Source organism: Macaca thibetana, chromosome 13 (genome assembly GCF_024542745.1).
Source record: "Macaca thibetana thibetana isolate TM-01 chromosome 13, ASM2454274v1, whole genome shotgun sequence".
Lineage (NCBI taxonomy): Eukaryota > Metazoa > Chordata > Mammalia > Primates > Cercopithecidae > Macaca > Macaca thibetana.
In genome coordinates, this window is record NC_065590.1 from 34,474,460 (window position 1) to 34,494,944 (window position 20,485).

At 35.5% G+C, this 20,485-nt stretch overlaps 1 protein-coding gene across 5 annotated transcripts in view; it reads left to right on the forward strand.

Moving 5' to 3' along the window:
* EXOC6B (exocyst complex component 6B) overlaps positions 1 to 20,485 on the forward strand; it is a 690,744-nt gene that overhangs the window by 308,098 nt on the left and 362,161 nt on the right. For all 5 annotated transcript variants that reach the window (XM_050754407.1, XM_050754408.1, XM_050754410.1 and 2 more), the window contains 7 exons: positions 1,589 to 1,672; positions 2,026 to 2,072; positions 3,456 to 3,576; positions 15,535 to 15,606; positions 17,013 to 17,110; positions 18,993 to 19,098; positions 20,028 to 20,137. In XM_050754407.1, the coding sequence (XP_050610364.1) occupies positions 1,589 to 1,672; positions 2,026 to 2,072; positions 3,456 to 3,576; positions 15,535 to 15,606; positions 17,013 to 17,110; positions 18,993 to 19,098; positions 20,028 to 20,137 (638 nt within the window). The remainder of the gene's footprint in view (positions 1 to 1,588; positions 1,673 to 2,025; positions 2,073 to 3,455; positions 3,577 to 15,534; positions 15,607 to 17,012; positions 17,111 to 18,992; positions 19,099 to 20,027; positions 20,138 to 20,485) is intronic.

The window sequence follows — 20,485 nt, forward strand, 5'->3', positions numbered from 1 at the left end:
CAGCTATTTATAGCAGTTGTACAGCTAGTAAGGGGCAGAGTCACTATTCAAATGTAATAGTCTCTGGTTTCAAAGTCAGTTTTCTTTACCACTGGTATTCTCTCTTTCCATTTTTACTCTTATTTATTTAGAAAAGCTTTGGATTAAGAGTAGAATTCAGGGCTGGGCGTGGTGGCTCACGCCTGTAATCCCAGCACTTTGGGAGGCTGGGGTGGGCAGATCACAAGGTCAACAGATCGAGACCATCCTGCCCAACATGAGGAAATCCTGTTTCTCCTAAAAATACAAAAATTAGCTGGGCGTGGTGGCGCACACCTGTAGTCCCAGCTACTCAGGAGGCTGAGGCAGGAGAATCTCTTGAACCCAGGAGGCAGAGGTTGCAGTGAGCCAAGATTGTGCCACTGCACTCCAGCCTGGTGACAGAGTGAGATTCTGTCTCAAAAAAAAAAAAAAGAAAAAGAAGAAGAAGAATTCAGTAATAAGTGGGGTGTGATAATCTAAACATGCTGAGTTTGTATTAGTTTCCTAGAGCTGCTGTCACAAGGCCCCATAAACTGAGTGGTTTAAAACAACAGAAATGTGTTCTATCCCAGTTTTGGAGGCTAGAATTCCAAAATCAAGGCATCGGAAGGACCATTTTCTCTCTGAGACTGGGTAGAATCTTTTGTTGTGTTTTTCTAGCGCCTGCTGGTGATCAACAATCTCTGATGTTCCCTGGCTTGCAGCTGCATCACTCTGTTCTCTGCCTCTGTCATCGCATGGTGTTCTCCCCATGTGTCTCTGTATCTATTCTTTTCGGCTTTTCAGGACACCAGACATACTCTATTAAAGTCCCACCCTCCACTGATAGGATCACATCTTAATTTAACTAATTACATCTACAATGGCCCTATTTCCAAATACAGTTACATTCTGAAGTTCCATGAAGGACATGAATTTGGGGAGACCCAGTACACAACTCATAAGTCAGATATTATTCTGTAGAGCACTTCTCATTTTAAGCCCAGAAACCCTAAATCAAAAGTGGGAACTGTGCACCAAGAATCTTCATGCTTTTGTTTTTTGTTTTTCGGGTTTAATCCTGTGCTAGATTATACCCTAAGGGGGAATACTAATTTATTGTTCTCAATTCCTGCTTTTTTTCCTGCTTCCTATTGCCAGGATTTTGTTCAGGATTCATTTGAAAGCTGGTTTTTATTCTGGACATTTTTCTTCTGGAATGTTCTGTGGCTTTTTTAAGGAAAATTTTTCTTACCTGTTATCATAACTTATGGAAAGGTTGGTTTCCCTTCATTCTTATGAATTTGAGACAGTAGATTCAGAAACCAGCTTTGGTGTGCTGGTGGTTAAGTTCTGGCAGTTTCCTTATAAGGATATTTTGTATACACCCTTACAGGTTTGTAAGTCAGGTTCAATAAATGGTAATAGTTATTTTTATTTTCTATTGTTATCATCAATGTTAAAATAGCAGATTTTGAGAAATGTGATACTACCTCAAATTCCAGACCTGGGACCTTGTCTTTTCCCTTGAAATATAAGAGTAATTGGTCCAATTGTGTCAACCCATTTTCTTTTCTTTATTTTACAGGGTGCCCGGGAAACATTTGAGAATTACTACCGAAAACAGAGGCGAAAACAGGCTCGTTTGGTACTTCAACCTCCATCTAACATGGTAGGATTACCATTTTCACTTTTCTCACATTTTTACTTTTCCTCCTTGATGTCTTTTGATGCTTGTGTGTGTGAGTGTGTGTGTGTGTATACACTGTCATTCTGAGACCACTTTTGGTGGATGTGACTTGCAGTAAGAAAACATTATTCATTGATTGCTGTGTGTCAGGCACTGTTCTAAGTACTGGATGTGTGCTGCTGTATTTCCTCTTCATTGGTAGATAATATTATTATTTTTACCTTATCAGATATCATCTAGGGAGCTGAGCCTTAAGAGATTAAGTGACTGATTTTAACTTAGTCTTAATGTTACAAAACACAAACAGTAACTTCTTCTTCTTTGCTTTGTTGCAGCATGAAACTTTAGATGGCTACAGGAAGTATTTTAATCAAATTGTAGGGTAGGTATATATATATATATATATATTTATTTATTTATTTATTTATTTATTTATTTATTGAAATTTATACTCTTTCCATACATAGATTTGTGAGTGTTGGAAAAATAAATGAGGTTTTCCTTAGTAAATTCTTTTCATTTTCTTTTTTTAATCCTTAAGACAAGATTTGTTTTTGATTTTCTAATGATTTAAAAGGAATATCCTGCTGGTTTCAACATTATGTTGCTGGAGGGCATTTTTGTGGATAAAGTGAGAAAAACATTGAATTGTAATCTTATTACACTTGATGTTTTGTTTCTTTGTTTTTGGTAGATGGAACCAAATAATCAGCAAAAGTTGGCAAACTTTTCCCAAAACGGCCAGATAGTAAAATATTTTAGGCTTAGTAGGCCATATGATCTCTGTCACAACTGATTAGCTCTGTTGTTACAGTGCAAAAGTAGCTGTAGACGATACATAAATGATAAGCATGGCTATGTACCAATAAAACAATCTTTATAAAAACAGGCAGTGGGCTAGGTTTATCCCATAGGCTATATAGTTTGCCACCCTCTTCTAGAATATATATAGTGGTATGGAATTGCATTTCCCAAATAAACATCCCAATACAGGCATCTTGTTCTAATTGCAAAATAATGACTTTGCAGTTAAAAGAAAAGGAAATAACTTGGATTCTTCATCAGGTTTATTTTTTTCAGATTTAAATTGTTTCAATGTAATTAGTTATTAAAATATATCATAAAAATTCCCTAATAAAGACTTTTTTTCATTAATATGAACATTTAGACAAGACAATGAAAGCTACATTTTAAATGCATAATAACAAAAAGCCACAACAAGATTGTTCAAACATAACTTCGCATTTTTGAAACCTTTATACAATGCCTTTTCAGCACTTTGGTGACAGAGTCCACATGAAGGGAATTATTTTGATATTTTGTGCATTGGATTCTTAAAAGATATATATAAAGAATACATAATATATATGATGTATATATTAGCTTTTGTGATCTCTTTAAAATTTGTTTTTTTGAAATGTATTGATAGCTGGGTATTTTCTTAATAAAACAAAATTTGCCTCCATTACCTCTACACATTTTCCTCCGTTTTAAACTACTGGATATCATTGTTAACATTTAATAGAAATTTAATAGAAATGTAACTCTAATCTCTCTAGGAGTGGTTATGAAGATATCATGATCACAGACATAATTTTTAATCCAAGTAGCCTGATTTCATTTATGATACTGAATAACTTTCTTCAAGAAAGAAATGACCACTAACTTTGCCTTTGATGGTATCTCTTAATGCTTGTCAAACCCCAGAGAGAGTAATAAAATTGTAATTTCTGACAGCTGTGCTTTCTTTTTTCCTCAATCTTAGCTTTTTTGTGGTTGAAGATCACATTTTACATACAACCCAGGGCTTAGTAAATAGAGCCTACATTGATGAACTGTGGGAAATGGCACTTTCAAAAACGATCGCAGCACTCCGTACCCACTCGGTATGTAAGAAGCCCAAGGGAACTTGTTATTTAGAGCTGATTATCTATATACTATTCAGTGTTTTACCGCTTTAAAATCAACATATGTGTGTCTTTGGAATCACTCACTTGGAATTATATATGTCCTTCAAAGACATAGAAGTAGCTCCTTCAGATTATCACATTTTCTACCACTGAACTCACTTTTATAGAAGCCCTTTGCAATAAGAAAATAGCAGATAATGTCTATTGATTATTCTCTCTATGTGTCAGATGTTGTTCTGTTTACTTCATATATACTCTCTTATTTCATCCCCACTAAACCCTAGAAAGGTAGGTATTATTATTATTATTATTATATTTACCTTATAGTCTGGGAAATTGAACCTCAGCGAGGTTAGGTAACCAGCCTAGTGCCATACAGTAAGAAGTAGAAGTCGGATTGAAACCCAGATGGTCTGACTCTAGAGCCCACGTTCTTAGCCACTACACCATTTTGCCTGCTATAGTGCCTATTAATATTATAAACACTGATTTGGAGTTCACAGTTCTACTCTTACCTTTTGAAAAAAAATGTTTATAACATATTAAGTGGCCCAATTTTATGTTCCCATGATGTATTGATACATTTTAATGCGGCATATATTTTTGGTGATAATCCACTTTATTTCAGGTGGAGAATGCTGGCTATGAATTCCCTTCCCTCCCTCCCTCCCTCCCCCTCCCTCCCTCCCTCCCTCCCTCCCTCCCTCCCTTCCTTCCTTCCTTCCTTCCTTCCTTCCTTCCTTCCTTCCTTCCTTCCTTCCTTCCTTCCTTCCTTCCTTCCTTCAATTCTTAAAGATTGATTATGCTTTGGCAGTGGGAATGTGACAATGAACAAGATAGATAGTCTTTGCTCTCAGAGTTATATTTTGATTGGAAGAGATATCCAATAAACATTGTAACAAGAATGTCAGACAGTGATCATGCAATGCAGACAGTGAAAATAAAATGACAGATTAGGAAACAGGGTGTTTGCTTTTTGAAGTGGCATTCTGAGATTAGAATATCAATGAGTCACCATTTATGCAAAGAAGACCAATTAAATGATCATTTTAGTCCTAAAGAACGGTAGTGCAAGGGCTCTTATCTCAACATGTTTGAGGAATAATAGTGAGGAGTAAATGACAGAAGATAATTTAACATTAAAACAATTTTTTTAAGTGACTGTAGTATCCATCTACTTGTGCTAGCGAGACAGAGTGTTGGTGCCACAAATGCTGACTGTATTTCATAACACTATTTATTAGTAGCACCCAGCAAACAAAATAAGAACAACCCAAACATCAAATTGAATCTCAAAAACACTGTGTCTATGTGACTACATTCTTTATCAAATGTTTCTATATTTTCTAGCATTATATATGGCTATTTAAAATGACTCTTTACTTTTTCTGATTAAATTATTAGTGTAAATTGAAACATTTTGAAAGATTCGATATTTCATGTATTAATATGTGCAGCATTCTCAGTGCTGATTTCGAAACATAAGATCTTGCATAATCTACTTCACTTAGTAAATTTAGCAATATATTAAAATATTTAATATGCCTAGTATAAAGGAGAGTTCATTTCAGGAATAGTTCAATATTAAAAGATCTGCTAATATGATTGTTAATGATAATATGATAATACTGAAAAAAGTATTTTTAAGATTCAACTATACTAATCAACCTAGTCCTTCAGCCCAAAATATGGACAAACAGCCAAGAGTCATAAAATATTTGAAGAAAACCAATTATATCACATGGAAGACCACAATAAACAAGTAGAATAGCCATTCTTTAGCAAATACAAATTACGGGCTAGAAGAAAAATTTACAAAGTAATATTTATGATTTTAGGGATGTAGAAGACTAGGTTATTAGTACCAATCCCTCAGCTGGAAACAATTGGAAATGCTGCATTTTATATATAACATATAAGATATTCATTTAAGTCTTAAAGTACTTAGTAAGGATAGTAAGGAATTGCTCAGCTAAATCAAAGGGAAATGAGTAGATAGATAGGTTAAATACTCAAGCTGCCTTTTTCCTGAAGTCACTTCTTAGTCCAGAGTTCATAACTCAAACTTGGATTTGCACAGCCTCTTGGGCCTATTCAAGATGGAGAGTCTAATGCGCTGCCCTTCCCCCATTAAGCTGGAAAGGGCTGTTCCTTTCAGGATAAGGGTGAACCAGAAGTAGAAGAAAAAACAGTCAAAATTCTTCCGTCAAAGAAATCTCCTATCTAGGCAGTTTTATCTTCAATTTTGTTCTTACATAAATACTCGGAGAATAGACATGAGGAAATGCCAATTCATCTTAATTTTTTTGCGTTATTTTTTTTCTTTTCTCAACCCTGCTTCTTCTGTACCAACTCCTTTTATAATGCGTATATGATCTTGATAATGAAACCAGATGAGAGTAGTATAAGACCTTGTAAATGCATAAATATAGATCAGACTTATTTATAAATATAAATCAGGAATCTTAAAATATTAAAAAACAGAATCCAGCCATTTACAACAAACAATATATTTGGTTGAGTTTCTAGTAGCAAATGCTAGCTTAGATCAATGTTACAAAGTCTGTTAATATAATGCACATAATTGTAGATTAAAAAACAAAAAATATATAGTCATTTCAGTAGATACAGAAAAGTAATTAATAAAACACACAATAAACTTATGGTAAAATTTCTTAGTAAATTAGAAACTGGAGAGAATTTCCTTAAACTAATAAAAGCAGTCCTCCAAAATGTATTAAAGATAGTCAAGACTCCTGTTGAGAAATTCTAAAATGTCATTCAGAAATTAAAATGGGTTAAAGAAGACCTAAGTAGAATTGAGAGCTATACCATGTTCATTGATTGGAAGAGTTATTATTATAAAGATATCAGCACTTTCAAAATTGACCTATAGATTTAATTTAGTGTCAATCAAATTTCAATAGTTTTATTATAGGGAAGATGGCTGTCTTACAACCTAATTATAATATTTCAAACTAGTACAAAAGCCAAGAGCAAGTGAGAGATTCCTTAAGACTGAGAATAATGTATTTGTATACCAAGACAATTGAAAAATCATATTAAGATCCTCTGATATTGTCATTGGATAGATAATGGACCTTCAAACAGTGTCACATGTATATGGATCCTTGGGATATGTATTAGGTGGCATAGAAGGTCTGTGGATAGAAGTCAGACTTAAATGAATAGCAGTGGGACAGCTGACTGTCATGATGAAGGAAAATATACACCAAAGATTGAATTTCAGGTGGATAAAATACGAAAATGTGAAAGCCAAAACCATTCATCTTTTAGAAGATAATATGATAAATTATCTTTATGATTCAGGATATGGAAGGAGTTCTTAACTGAAAACTAAAAGCACTATCCATAAAGGAAAAGATTCAGACACAAAACATCAAACTACATTAAAATTATAAGAATAAAACCTCACAAAATCTAGTAGAAAAATATGCCACATAGTGAAAAATGGTATTTGTATATACCAACACAAACTAATATAGAATATATGAAGAATTCCTACCAAATCATTACAATAAAGATAGACATCTCAAATGAGAAAAAATGAGCAAAGGACAAACATTTTATGAAAGAAGGAATCCACCTGGCTGGGAAAACATGCAAATTAGAACCAAATGAGGTAACATTATTCAAGAATTAACAGTACTAATGTTGATAAAGATTTGGAGCAATAGAAACTCCGATACACTACTAAGGGAGTAAGTTTAAATTGATAAGACACTTTGCAAAAGTGTAATATCTTATAAACTTAAAGATCCCCATGGATCAACTTTTCTCTAACTATATTCTCTTCAGTAATTTGCCATAATACACCATAATAAAAATGTAAGAATATCTTTCCAGCATTGTTGGATTTTAAAATGAGAAATGACTTAAATGTCCATCAATAGTAAAATAGATAATCTGGGTTAAACTCAAACATTGGATACTATAGAGCCTGAAAATAACCAAAGTATAGCTATATACAATAGCATTCATGAATTTCACAAATATAATGTTAAATGAAAGAAGCGAGAAAGAAAATTATACATATGGCTTATTTCCACTCATAATGTTGAGAGAGAAAATACTGATTAAGTCTCAGTATTTAGGTGGATACAAATTAAGGACAATATAGGAGAATGAAAAGGCTAGCTACAGATTGAGAGAAATCTTTGCAGATCACATATCTGATGAAGGACTAGTGTTCAAAATGTACAATGAACTCTTAAACAAGAAAAAAGCCAGGCATGGTGGCTCATGCCTGTAACACCAGCACTTTGGGAGGCCAAAGCAGGAAGATCACTTGATCCCAGGAGTTTGAAACTAGTCTGGGCAACGTAGTGAGATACCGTCCACAAAAAAATTAAAAAATTAACCAGACATGGTGGCATGTGCCTGTGGTCCCAGCTACTCAGGAGCGTGAAGTGGGAGGATCTCTTGATCCCAGGAACCTGAGGCTGTAGTGAGCCATGGTCATTCCACTGCACTCCAAACTGGGAGACAGAGTGAGACCCTGTCTCAAAAAAAAAACAAAAAAAACAAAAAAAACATACTCATCATCCTGTGTCATCAAGGAAATCCGGAACACTAACAACACCAAATGCCTGAGAGAATGTGCAGCATCAGGAATTCTTATTCATTGCTAGTGGGAATGGAAACGGTACAGCCAGCTTTGAGGACAGTTTGACAGTTTTTTACAAAACTAAACATCGTCTTACTATATAATCTAGCAGGTGTATGCCTAGGAGTTTTTCCAAATAAATTGAAAACTAAAACCTTCACACAGATGTGTATAGCAGCTTGTTTATAACTGCCAAAACATGGAAGCAACCATGTTTGTCAGTGGGTGAATGGAGGAACAAACTGTGGTACATTCATATAATGGAATATTATTCAGTGATATAAAGAAATGAGCTATCAATCCATGAAAACACACAGAGGAACCTTAAATGCATATTGCTAAATGAAAGAAGCCAATCTGAAAAGGCTACATTCTATATGATCCCAACTGTATGACATTCTGGAAAAGGCAAAACTATGGAGAAAAGAAAACTATCCCTGTTGCCTGGGAGTTGGGAGAGGGAGGGATGGGATGAATAGGCAGAGCACAGGGTACTTGGGGGACAGCAAAACAGTTCTCAATGATAATATAATGGTGGAACATATTTATGTATGTGAAATCCCATAGAATATATAACACAGAGTAAACCCTAATGTAAACTCTGAGTTTTGTTTAGTAATACTGTGTTGGTATTGGCTCATCAGTTATAACAATTGTAGCACACTACAATTATTACATAATATTTCAAACTAATACAAAAGCCAAGAGCAAGTGAGAGATTCCTTAAGATATCCAAGATATTATAACAGGGCAGAAATGATGGAAGCAAGCCAAAGGATGGTATGAATCCAAAATAAAAATTGGCCTCTTAGAAGTTTATGATGATAAGAATTGAGATATTCAGAGATTAAATGGATAAGACCATATATTATGCTGATTAAGAAGATAAAGTCAAATGCATACCCCAAAATACAGAGAGCAAAGACACAGAAATAGGAAGGGAAAGTTAAGAAACAAGGATAGCTGGTGTAGACTTTTGGTTGTATTTAATAGAGATTTAGAAAGGAAAGACAGTGACAAAAGAGGGTACTGTAGTAATAAAATAAAAGAAGGGGAAATTCCAGTGTAGTGAAAAGAGCAGATTCTTAAAGTTGGAAGGATACATTGAGTGTCAAACAGGGTAAATGACAGGAGACAATTTTTTTATATTGGAAATTTTATATTTTAGTGAGAGGGCAAAATAAAAGCATTTTTAAACGTGAGGATTCAAAGTTTACTCTTTACCCATCCTATATTTATATTTATTTTTATTTTTGATATATAATCTTGCTTTGTTGCCTGGGGTAGGGTGCAGTGGTGCAATCTCTGCTCACTGCAACCTCTGCCTCCTGGGTTCAAACAATTCTCGTGCCTCAGCCTCATGAGTAGCTGGGACCACAGGCATATGCCACCATGCCCAGCTAAGTTTCGTAGTTTTAGTGAGGATAAGGTTTCTCCATAATGGCCAGGCTGGCCTGGAGTTTCTGACCTCAGGTGATCTGCCAGCCTTGGCATTCCAAAGAGCCAGGATTACAGGCATGAGCCACCACGCCCAGCCTCTTTACCTATCCTATCTTTAAGAGCTTCTTATTCAAAAAATAAAAACAAAATGCAAAATATCAGATGAGATAGGATTAAATAAAATGTATGCCAAAATTAGTACAATTCATAGATAAATCTAAATAATGTATTATTATTTGTAATTAATGCTATTAATTCCTACAAAAGGAGAGACATCATGTTTAAGTTTTTTTAGGCCAAGCGTGGTGGCTCATGCCTGTTATTTCAGTACTTTGGGAGGCCAAGGCAAGTGGATTGCTTGAGCCCAGTAGTTTGAGACCAGCATGGGCAACATAATGAAACCCCATCTCTACAAAAAACAAAAAAAATTAACCAGGTGTGGTGGCTTGTGCCTATAGCCCCAGCTACTTGGGGGTGCTGAGGTGAGAGGATTGCCTGAACCCAGGGGGTCGAGGCTGCAGTGAACTGTGATCCTGCCACTGCACTCCAGGCTGGGTGACAGAGTGAAACCCTGTGAGGGGGGAAAAAAGTGTTTTGTTGTTGTTGTTGTTTTAATGAAGACTCCAAATTTTACTTTCAGTAAATAATGGGTAAAAAGGATATAATTTATTAACCACGAAAAGATAATTAAACAGAGCTGACCCAATAAAAACACTAATGGAAATTTTAAAAAGCGTACCGAAAAGTGGCTTGAGTAGGTTTGTAAATGTCAGTAATCCCAGGTTTATCAATCCGTTTGTGTTGCTAAAAGTAATACTTGAGACTGGGTAATTTGTAAAGAAAAGAGGTTTATTTTGCCCAAGGTTCTGCAGGCTGTACATGAAGTATAGTGCCAGCATTTGCTTCTGGTGAGGTCCTCAGGAAGCTTAGAGTCATGGTAAAAGGCAAAGGGGAGTTAGTGTGTCACATTGTGAGACAGGGAGCAAGGGCAAGGGGTGGGTTTGCCAGGCTCCTTAAACAACTAACTCCCACATGAACTCATTACCTCAGGGGAGGGCAGTAGGCTATTCATGAGAGATCCAAACACCTCCTACTAGGTGCCACCTTCAACACTGGGGATCATATTTTAATGTAAGATTTGGAGGGGATGAATATCCAAACCATATCACTAGGAAATGACAAAGCATTAAAAAGTTTTATACTATGTTTATAGGAGATATTCATAAATTAAGATTAGCTGAAAAGATTGAAAATAAAGAAGGGGAAGCAGAAGTGGTGATATTCTACAAGGAAAGTAGAAATGAATTTGAAGATCTTAAAACAGGATAGGAGAGGGGTATTTTGTATTAATACTAGTTTTAATCTAATGAAAAGGTAATAGCCCATTTATAAGGAAGCATCAATATGTGTAAAACAAAAACTGTTAGTAATGGGAAGAGACACAGACAAGCTGCATAATTACGGGAGAATTCAAAACACCTGTTTCGCCGGGCGCGGTGGCTCACGCCTGTAATCCCAGCACTTTGGGAGGCCGAGGCGGGCGGATCACAAGGTCAGGAGATCGAGACCACGGTGAAACCCCATTTCTACTAAAAATACAAAAAATTAGCCGGGCGCGGTGGTGGGCGCCTGTAGTCCCAGCTGCTCAGGAGGCTGAGGCAGGAGAATGGCGTGAACCCGGGAGGCGGAGCTTGCAGTGAGCCAAGATTGCGCCACTGCACTCCAGCCTGGGCGACAGAGCGAGACTCTGTCTCAAAAAAAAAAAAAAAAAAAAAAAAAAACACCTGTTTCAGGACTTGAGCGATCAATGAGAGAGCAAGTAACAAAAATTATAATTAAAGAATTTGAATAACAAAATCAATGAACTTTTACAAAAATGACATACACATTTTTGTATCCTGCCCACAGAGTTTATTTTCCATGTCAGTTAACTTTTCTGATTTGTAGATAGGAGGTTATACATGGACATTATTTGTAATTTTTATTTTCCTCTGTACTTATTGTCTCTTTTGTATTTCTTATATATTTTTTCTTTATGGTAAGGTTTTGATTTTTATTTATTTAATTTTTTAATTAAGTTCTAGGGTACATGTGCACAACTTGCAGATTTGTTACATATGTATACATGTGCCATGTAGGTGTGCTGCACCCATTAACTCGTCATTTACATTAGGTATATCTCCTAATGCTATCCCTCCCCCCTCCCTCCACCCCATAATAGGCCCCAGTATGTGATGTTCCCCTTCCTATGTCCAAGTGGTCTCATTGTTCAATTCCCACCTATGACTGAGAACATGCAGTGTTTGGTTTTTTTTTGTCCTTGTAATAGTTTGCTGAGAATGATGGTTTCCAGCTTCATCCATGTCCCTACAAAGGACATGAATTCATCCTTTTTTATGGCTGCATAGTATTTCATGGTGTATATGTGCCACATTTTCTTAATCCAGTCCTATCATTGATGGACATTTGGGTTGGTTCCAAGTCTTTGCTGTTGTGAATAGTGCCGCAATAAACATACGTGTGCATGTGTCTTTATAGTAGCACGATTTATAATCCTTTGGGTATATACCCAGTGATGGGATGGTTGGGTCAAATGATATTTCTAGTTCTAGATCCTTGAGGAATCGCCACACTGTTTTCCACAATAGTTGAACTAGTTTACAGTCCCAACAACAGTGTAAAAGTGTTCCTATTTCTCCACATCCTCTCCAGCACCTGTTTCCTGACTTTTTAATGATCACCATTTTAACTGGTGTGAGATGGTATCTCATTGTAGTTTTGATTTGCATTTTTCTGATGGCCAGTGATGATGAGCATTTTTTCATGTGTCTGTTGGCTACATAAATGTCTTCTTTTGAGAAGTGTCTGTTCATATCCTTTGCCCACTTTTTGATCTTTTTTTTTTTTTTCCCTTGTAAATTTGATTGAATTCTTTGTAGATTCTGGATATTAGCCCTTTGTCAGATGAGGAAATTGCAAAAATTTTCTCCCATTCTGTAGGTTGCCCATTCACTCTGATGGTAGTTTCTTTTGCTGTGTAGAAGCTCTTAAGTTTGATTAGATCCCATTTGTCAATTTTGGCTTTTGTCGCCATTGCTTTTGGTGTTTTAGACATGAAGTCCTTGCCCATGCCTATGTCCTGAATGGTATTTCCTAGGTTGTCTTGTAGGGTTTTTATGGTTTTAGGTCTAACATTTAAGTCTTTAATCCATCTTGATTTAATTTTTCTATAAGGTGTAAGGAAGTGATCCAGTTTCAGCTTTCTACATATGACTAGCCAGTTTTCCCAGCACCATTTATTAAATAGGGAATCCTTTCCCCATTGCTTGTTTTTCTCAGGTTTGTCAAAGAACAGATGGTTCTGGATGTGTGGTGTTTCTTCTGAGGGCTCTGTTCTGTTCCATTGGTCTATATCTCTGTTTTGGTACCAGTACCATGCTGTTTTGGTTACTGTAGCCTTGTAGTATAGTTTGAAGTCAGGTAGCGTGATGCCTCCAGCTTTGTTCTTTTGGCTTAGGATTGTCTTGGCAATGTGGGCTCTTTTTTGGTTCCATATGAACTTTAAAGTAGTTTTTTCCAATTATGTGAAGAAAGTCATTGGTAGCTTGATGGGGATGGCATTGAATCTGTAAATTATCTTGGGCAGTATGGGCATTTTCAGGATATTGATTCTTCCTATCCATGAGCATGGAATGTTCTTCCATTTGTTTGTGTCCTCTTTTATTTCGTTGAGCAGTGGTTTGTAGTTCTCCTTGAAGAGGTCCTTCACATCCCTTGTAAGTTGGATTCCTAGGTATTTTATTCTCTTTGAAGCAATTGTGAATGCGAGTTCAGTCATGATTTGGCTCTCTGTTTGTCTGTTATTGGGGTATAAGAATGCTTGTGATTTTTGCACATCTATTTTGTATCCCGAGACTTTGCTGAAGTTTCTCATCAGCTTAAGGAGATTTTGGGCTGAGACGATGGAGTTTTCTAAATATACAATCATGTCATCTGCAAACAGGGACAATTTGACTTCCTCTTTTCCTAACTGAATACCCTCTATTTCTTTCTCCTGCCTGATTGCCCTGACCAGAACTTCCAACACTATGTTGAACAGGAGTGGTGAGAGAGGGCATCCCTGTCTTGTGCCAATTTTCAAAGGGAATGCTTCCAGTTTTTGCCCATTCAGTATGATATTGGCTGTGGGTCTCTTATAAATAGCTCTTATTGTTTTGAGATACGTCCCATCAATACCGAATTTATTGAGAGTTTTTAGCATGAAGGGCTGCTGAATTTTGTCAAAGGCCTTTTCTGCATCTATTGAGATAATCATGTGGTTTTTGTCTTTGGTTCTCTTTATATGCTGGATTACGTTTATTGATTTGCTTATGTTGTACCAGACTTGCATCCCAGGGATGAAGCCGACTTGATTATGGTGGATAAGCTTTTTGATGTGCTGCTGGATTCGGTTTGCCAGTATTTCATTGAGGATTTTTGCATCAATGTTCACCAGGGATATTGGTTTAAAATTCTCTCTTTTTTTTCTGCCAAGCTTTGTTATCAGGATGATGCAGGCTTCATAAAATGAGTTAGGGAGGATTCCCTCTTTTTCTATTGAATGGAATAGTTTCAGAAGGAATGATACCATCTCCTCCTTGTACCTCTGGTAGAATTCGGCTGTTAATCTTTCTGGTCCTGGACTTTTGTTGGTTGGTAGACTATTAATTATTGCCTCAATTTCAGAGCCTGTGATTGGTCTATTCAGGGATTCAACTTCTTCCTGGTGTAGTCTTGGGAGGATGTATGTGTCCAGGAATTTATCCATTTCTTCTAGATTTTCTAGTTTATTTGCGTAGAGCCGTGTATAGTATTCTCTGATGGTAGTTTGTATTTCTGTGGGATCTGTGGTGATATCCCCTTTATCATTTTTTTTTGTGTCTATTTGATTCTTCTCTCTTTTCTTCTTTATTAGTCTTGCTAGCAGTCTATCAATTTTGTTGATCTTTTCAAAAAACCAGCTCCTGGATTCATTGATTTTTTTGAAGGGTTTTTTGTGTCTCTATCTCCTTCAGTTCTGTTCTGATCTTAGTTATTTCTTGCCCTCTGCTTGCTTTTGAATGTGTTTGCTCTTGCTTCTCTAGTTCTTTTAATTGTGATGTTAGGGTGTCAATTTTAGATCTTTCCTGCTTTCTCTTGTGGGCATTTAGTGCTATACATTTCCCTCTATTAACTGCTTTAAATGTGTTATTTCTTATGTTGTTTAGAGTTATTTTCTCTGTATTATTTAATCAGTTTTGTCTAAGATTTGTTTATTTTATTGATTTTATTTTTAACTTGGTCTTTGTTTCATTTAATAAAGTCTTCCATATCATTTTTAATTTCATTAGTTTCTGTTTTTAATTTAATTTTATTCTCTCATTTACTTATGGTTCATTGGCTTTCCCCCGTAGTTTCATGAGTTCAGTGCTTAGTTTGTTTATTTTCATCTTTTGTGTTTTGTAATGTTTACATAGATATAAACTTATTTTGAAAATGGTTTTAGCCACATAACATAGTTTTTGATATGAAGTTTTTTATTGTTGTTCATTTTAAAATGTGTTAATTTGGTTTTCTTCTTTAACGAAAGAGTTATTTAGAAGTGCATTTTCAAATTCCTAAGTGTTGAAAATATAGATCATGGTTATTGAACTTGCTGTGTTCAGCTGTTCCCTGACTGAATCTGGTGTTACCTTGTACCAGGAAAGTGTTGAATGATTTCTAGGGAAAGAATTTACCAGGTAAATAATTTGCCAGATAAAGCATTAAACAATTAAATAAATAAAAATTTAATTTCATTTTACTATTAACATATTTTTCCTTCTTTGTCTTTCATTTATTTACTTTAGTCTTACTGCTCTGATCCAAACCTTGTGTTAGATTTGAAGAATCTCATTGTGCTTTTTGCTGACACACTTCAGGTATGTGACTTCTGTTTACATATGCTCATCTAGATTAGTATTTCATCAGCTCTAAACCTTTTTCTTGACTGGGTCTGGTGGCTTTTGCCTGTAATCCTCACTGTTTGGAAGCCTGAGGCAGGAGAATTGCTTGAGTCCAGGAGTTCAAGACTAGCCTCAGAAATATAGTGAGACTCCACCTATACAAAAAATAAAAACATAAAAAATCAGCAGGGAGTGGTAGCACATTCCTGTAGTCCCAGATGGAGGTGAGAGGATTGCCTGAGCTTAGGAGTTCAAGCCTGTGGTGAGCTATGATCTCGCCATTGCACTCCTGCATGGGTGATAGAGAGACTGTCTCAAAAAAAAAAAAAAAAATTCTGGCTGGGCGTGGTAGCTCATGCCTGTAATCTCAGCACTTTGGGTGGCTGAGGTGGGCTGAGCGCTTGAGGTTAGGAGGTTGAGACCAGCCTGGCCAACATGGTGGATCCCTATCTTTAGTAAAAATGCAAAAATTAGCCAGGTGTGGTGGTAAGCACCTGTAATCCCAGCTACTTGGGAGGCTGAGGTAGCAGAATTTCTTGAACTTGGGAGGCGGAGGTTGCAGTGAGCTGAGATAGTGCCATTGCACTCCAGCCTGGGTGACAGAGTGAAACTTCGTCTTAAAACAAACAAACAAACAAACAAACAAACAAACAGAAGAAAAACAGCAACAACAAAAATGAACAAAGAAAAAAATCTACATAAGCTTGGATAACTTCCCTTTTAGTTTTAAGTTGAGTTTATTATTTTCCTAGGAACTAGGTATTTTTATGTCTTCATAGCATTTCCTGAGCTTTACCCTGAGCCATTATGTTTTCATATGTAGTTTCCACCTCCTTTTTTTCTCTCATATCAAATCAATTAATTGAACCACTGACTATATTAGTTTTTCACAATGTTTTTAATTCATATATGGCACTTGAGTTAGTCTGCAGTTTCTTTAACTACCATCTTGAATAATGATGGTTGATTTGAACCACATATTATATCTAACAGAATAGCATTAGAAGTGGATGAGATTCGAAGAATTTTTACTTTCTCTCCCTTCTGTGAACTCTTACTATAGGTATTAGGACTTATAGGAGGGGTTGTAGGGAGGACTTAGCTGATATTATGCCCTTTATATATAGATTTTAATTTTCATCTTTTTCTCACTGGCTTAAACATTTTACTGGGTATATTTAATTCTTAAGAGATAAATGCTAGATATTAGGTGTGAATGAAAGATTCTACCATCATGGTTTTATTTAATTTGCTATTCAAAGAATGTAATTTTTTTCAGTATCTTATCCCTCTCATTTTGCCAAAAACAAAAAACAAAACAAAACAAAACAAAAAAAACCTCCTTCCTTAGAAACTGAAGTGATTTTCTTATTTTGTTTCAGGTGTATGGTTTCCCTGTAAATCAGCTTTTTGACATGCTGTTAGAAATCAGAGATCAATATAGTGAAACTCTGCTAAAGAAGTGGACAGGTATTTTCAGGTGAGAAATTATCTGTAGTCATATGTGTATGTGTTCATGTGCATTAGTATGCATACATGTATTTATGCACAAAGGTTTTCAGATGTAGTAGGCAACAAGTGTATGTTGCTTATATTTTGTAGCTACTCTAGGTTATGATCCAGAATTCAAAGAAACTGTTAGAACGTCCAAAATTATGTTCCCAAGATATCCAGTCTCAGTGTATTAGTGTCTACTGTAGTGGGAAGTCACCAAACTCTGTTTTTCCTTTTTGTTTCCTTCGATAAATGTCAGATTCCTTGGTTCATGTCATTCAGATCATCTTGGTGTCATCTTCTTCTGATATTTGTTTTTCACTTTGAGGTTCATGCCTAGTCTACAACTTAATTATACTAAGAAGCATTTGAGCACTTAGGAATAATTTAGGCTTTTGGAAAATTGGTTTTGATGACTCACTCATGTTCTTCCTCATCATCTTCCCTCTCTACACACAGCAAAGGGGCATGTAATAGCCCAGCATTTGAAGCCTGTTATTTAAGTAGTTATTGCAACATGCATACAATAATAAGAAAGTTATTCTGTCACATCTGTCACTCACAGATGTCTTCTCGGACTGTGCTCTTGGCATATAACCCAGGTCAACTCATTTGACTTTTTTTCTCTTTTTATACCTTTACTCCCCTTTACTTTAAGTGATTATACTGCCTCTTGCAAGACCCCTTTCCCTGATTGGTTTGTCCTGTTTTCAAACTCTTACAGCTTTAAGATCTTACATTGTTCCTTTACTCTTATTCTTCATGGTTTATGAACATATCTCTATCATCACTTAGTCCAATTTATCTGTATATTAATATAAATATTTCTAAAACTTAGATTTAGCTAATGGTATAATTGTATTTAAGGGACTGTTACCTCTATAGGATATTTGAAAATTAATAACATGATATATCCATAGTCTTAGATGCTCTGATCTGATGCCTTCAGTGAGTCTTCTGTTTTGATTTTGGTAGTATGGTCCCTACTATTAGAAAATGCCCAGTTTATTTACGGAGAGAGAACCTATAGATTTAAAAAAAGTCATTCTTGACATAGAACAGTAGGTAAAGTAAATGAAATAGTTTGAATTTATTATGGAAGTTACTCTATTTGCAATTTTGAAAGTTAGAATAGAACATGATTTTAAAAACCTTACCAATGGGCCAGATGCAGTGGGTCATGCTTGTAATCCCAGCACTTTGGGAGCCAAGGCGGGAAGATGCCTTGAAGCCAGGAGTTTGCAACCATCCTGGACAACATAGCAAGAGTCCATCTCTACAAAAACTTAAAAAATTACCCCGGTGGGTGGTGAGCAACTGTAGTTTCAGCTACTTGGGAGGCTATGGTGGGAGGACTGCTTGAGCCCCAGAGTTTGAGGTTACAGTGAGCTGTGATCATGCCACTGAAATCCAGCCTGGGTGACAGAGCGAGACCCTGTCTCTAATAATAATAATAATAATAATAATAATAATAATGTACATTTATATATCATATTAAACCAAACAGAAAAATCTCTTTGCCCCTTCTAGAGCACACATTCTTTTGTTGTTTACTTCTTACTTACATTGATACGTTCTGTCCTATTTGTAAATCTCTAATCCTAAGACATATATTTATAATTGTGGTCCATTTGTTTCAGAGGATAGTTTTATTTTTGTCTTCTTTAAATCCAAAACCAAATAGCTATATTGTGGAAGGGATATAATAGGGACTGGGAAACGTTCATTTTGGGTTGTGTTATATATATTAAGATTGGAGTTCATCAGAAAAGTATTTGTGATTAACCCACCTTCCCTCCCTTTCCCTCCCCTCCCCCACCCTGCTTTGTCTATCCTTCCATTTCCTTTGTCTGTCCTTCCATTTGTAGAAACATACTTGATTCTGACAACTATAGTCCTATACCAGTAACAAGTGAAGAGATGTACAAAAAGGTGGTAGGACAATTCCCATTTCAAGATATAGAACTGGAAAAGGTAAGGAATACTTTAAACTTCTCTGGTTGTTTTGGCATCCTCTTAAAAGCTTTCATTGGATCAGTTTCATTGAAAGCTGTGCCTTCAACTCAATGGGTTAGAACTCTAAAACAATTTCAAAGGATTCTTTTTTCTTTTTCTTTTTCTTTTCTTTTCTTTTTTTTTCACTTTAATCACCTTTCTGACAATGAAGGACTCTTTTTGGGGAAGACCAGAATTTCCTGATTTGGGAATCAGCAGATGGCTTTGGGTCCTATTACCTCTGAAGTGTTTGGAGGATTACTGTGGATGTTCTAATTCAGTTTGCACTTTGAAATACTTGTTTTTATTATAATTTAAAGACATTTTCCCCAGCAACATAAAATTTACCCTTTGTGATATACAATTCTGCTGATTTTGACAATGTATTGAGTTATGTATCCATTACCACAATGTTGATACCAAATAGGCCTATTATACAAAAAAAAAAATTTATTTAATGATGCCCCTTTGTAATTCCCTCCCTTAACCCAGCCCCAGGACACCAGAAAGCTGGGCTCTGTGCATCTACTTTTGCCTTTTTCAGAATGCCATGTAAATGGAATTGTATAGTATATAACTTCTTGAGACTAACTTCTTTGATATGACATGATGCTTTTGAGATTCATCCAAATTGTTGCATGTATCATTGTTCATTCCTTTTTATTTCTGAGTAGGTAACACAATTTGTTTATCTCTTTCCATGATGAAGGACATTTGAATTATTGTTTTATTAAAATTTTTGTCTTTTTAATATCAGAAAACTTTGGGAGATATTTTCTTATATTTGAGGTTGTTAAGGAGACAATTCATAATGTAGAAGAATGTTCTCTTTGCAACCTAAATAATTTATAAATATCTTCAATGTTCCTTGGTTTGTGACTTGATTTCATTACTTCTTCCATTGACAGCAACCATTTCCAAAAAAGTTTCCTTTCTCTGAATTTGTGCCAAAAGTTTACAACCAAATTAAAGAATTTATCTACGCTTGTCTGAAGTTTTCAGAAGATCTTCATCTAAGGTATAATATAAAATAGTAGAAATGTAATCAATGTTAAGATTGTGACTTCATATATTTACATATTCTGAAAAACTTTTGATAGTCCCATCAGCTCTGATTTTGGAAATCTTAATAATTAGCTTTTCAATGCATAGCACTGCTATATTTATATAGTCATGATGAAAGGGAAGATTGGTAACTTTTGAATAATTTTGAAAATTTATATTATCTATCTTGCTCTTTATAGATTTGCATTTCAACACTTTCTATTAAAGATAATTTACCAGAAAATGGTAGACTGGATGCAGTGGCTCATTTTTGTAATCCCAGCACTTTGGGAGGCTGAGGCAGGAGGATCGCTTGAATCCA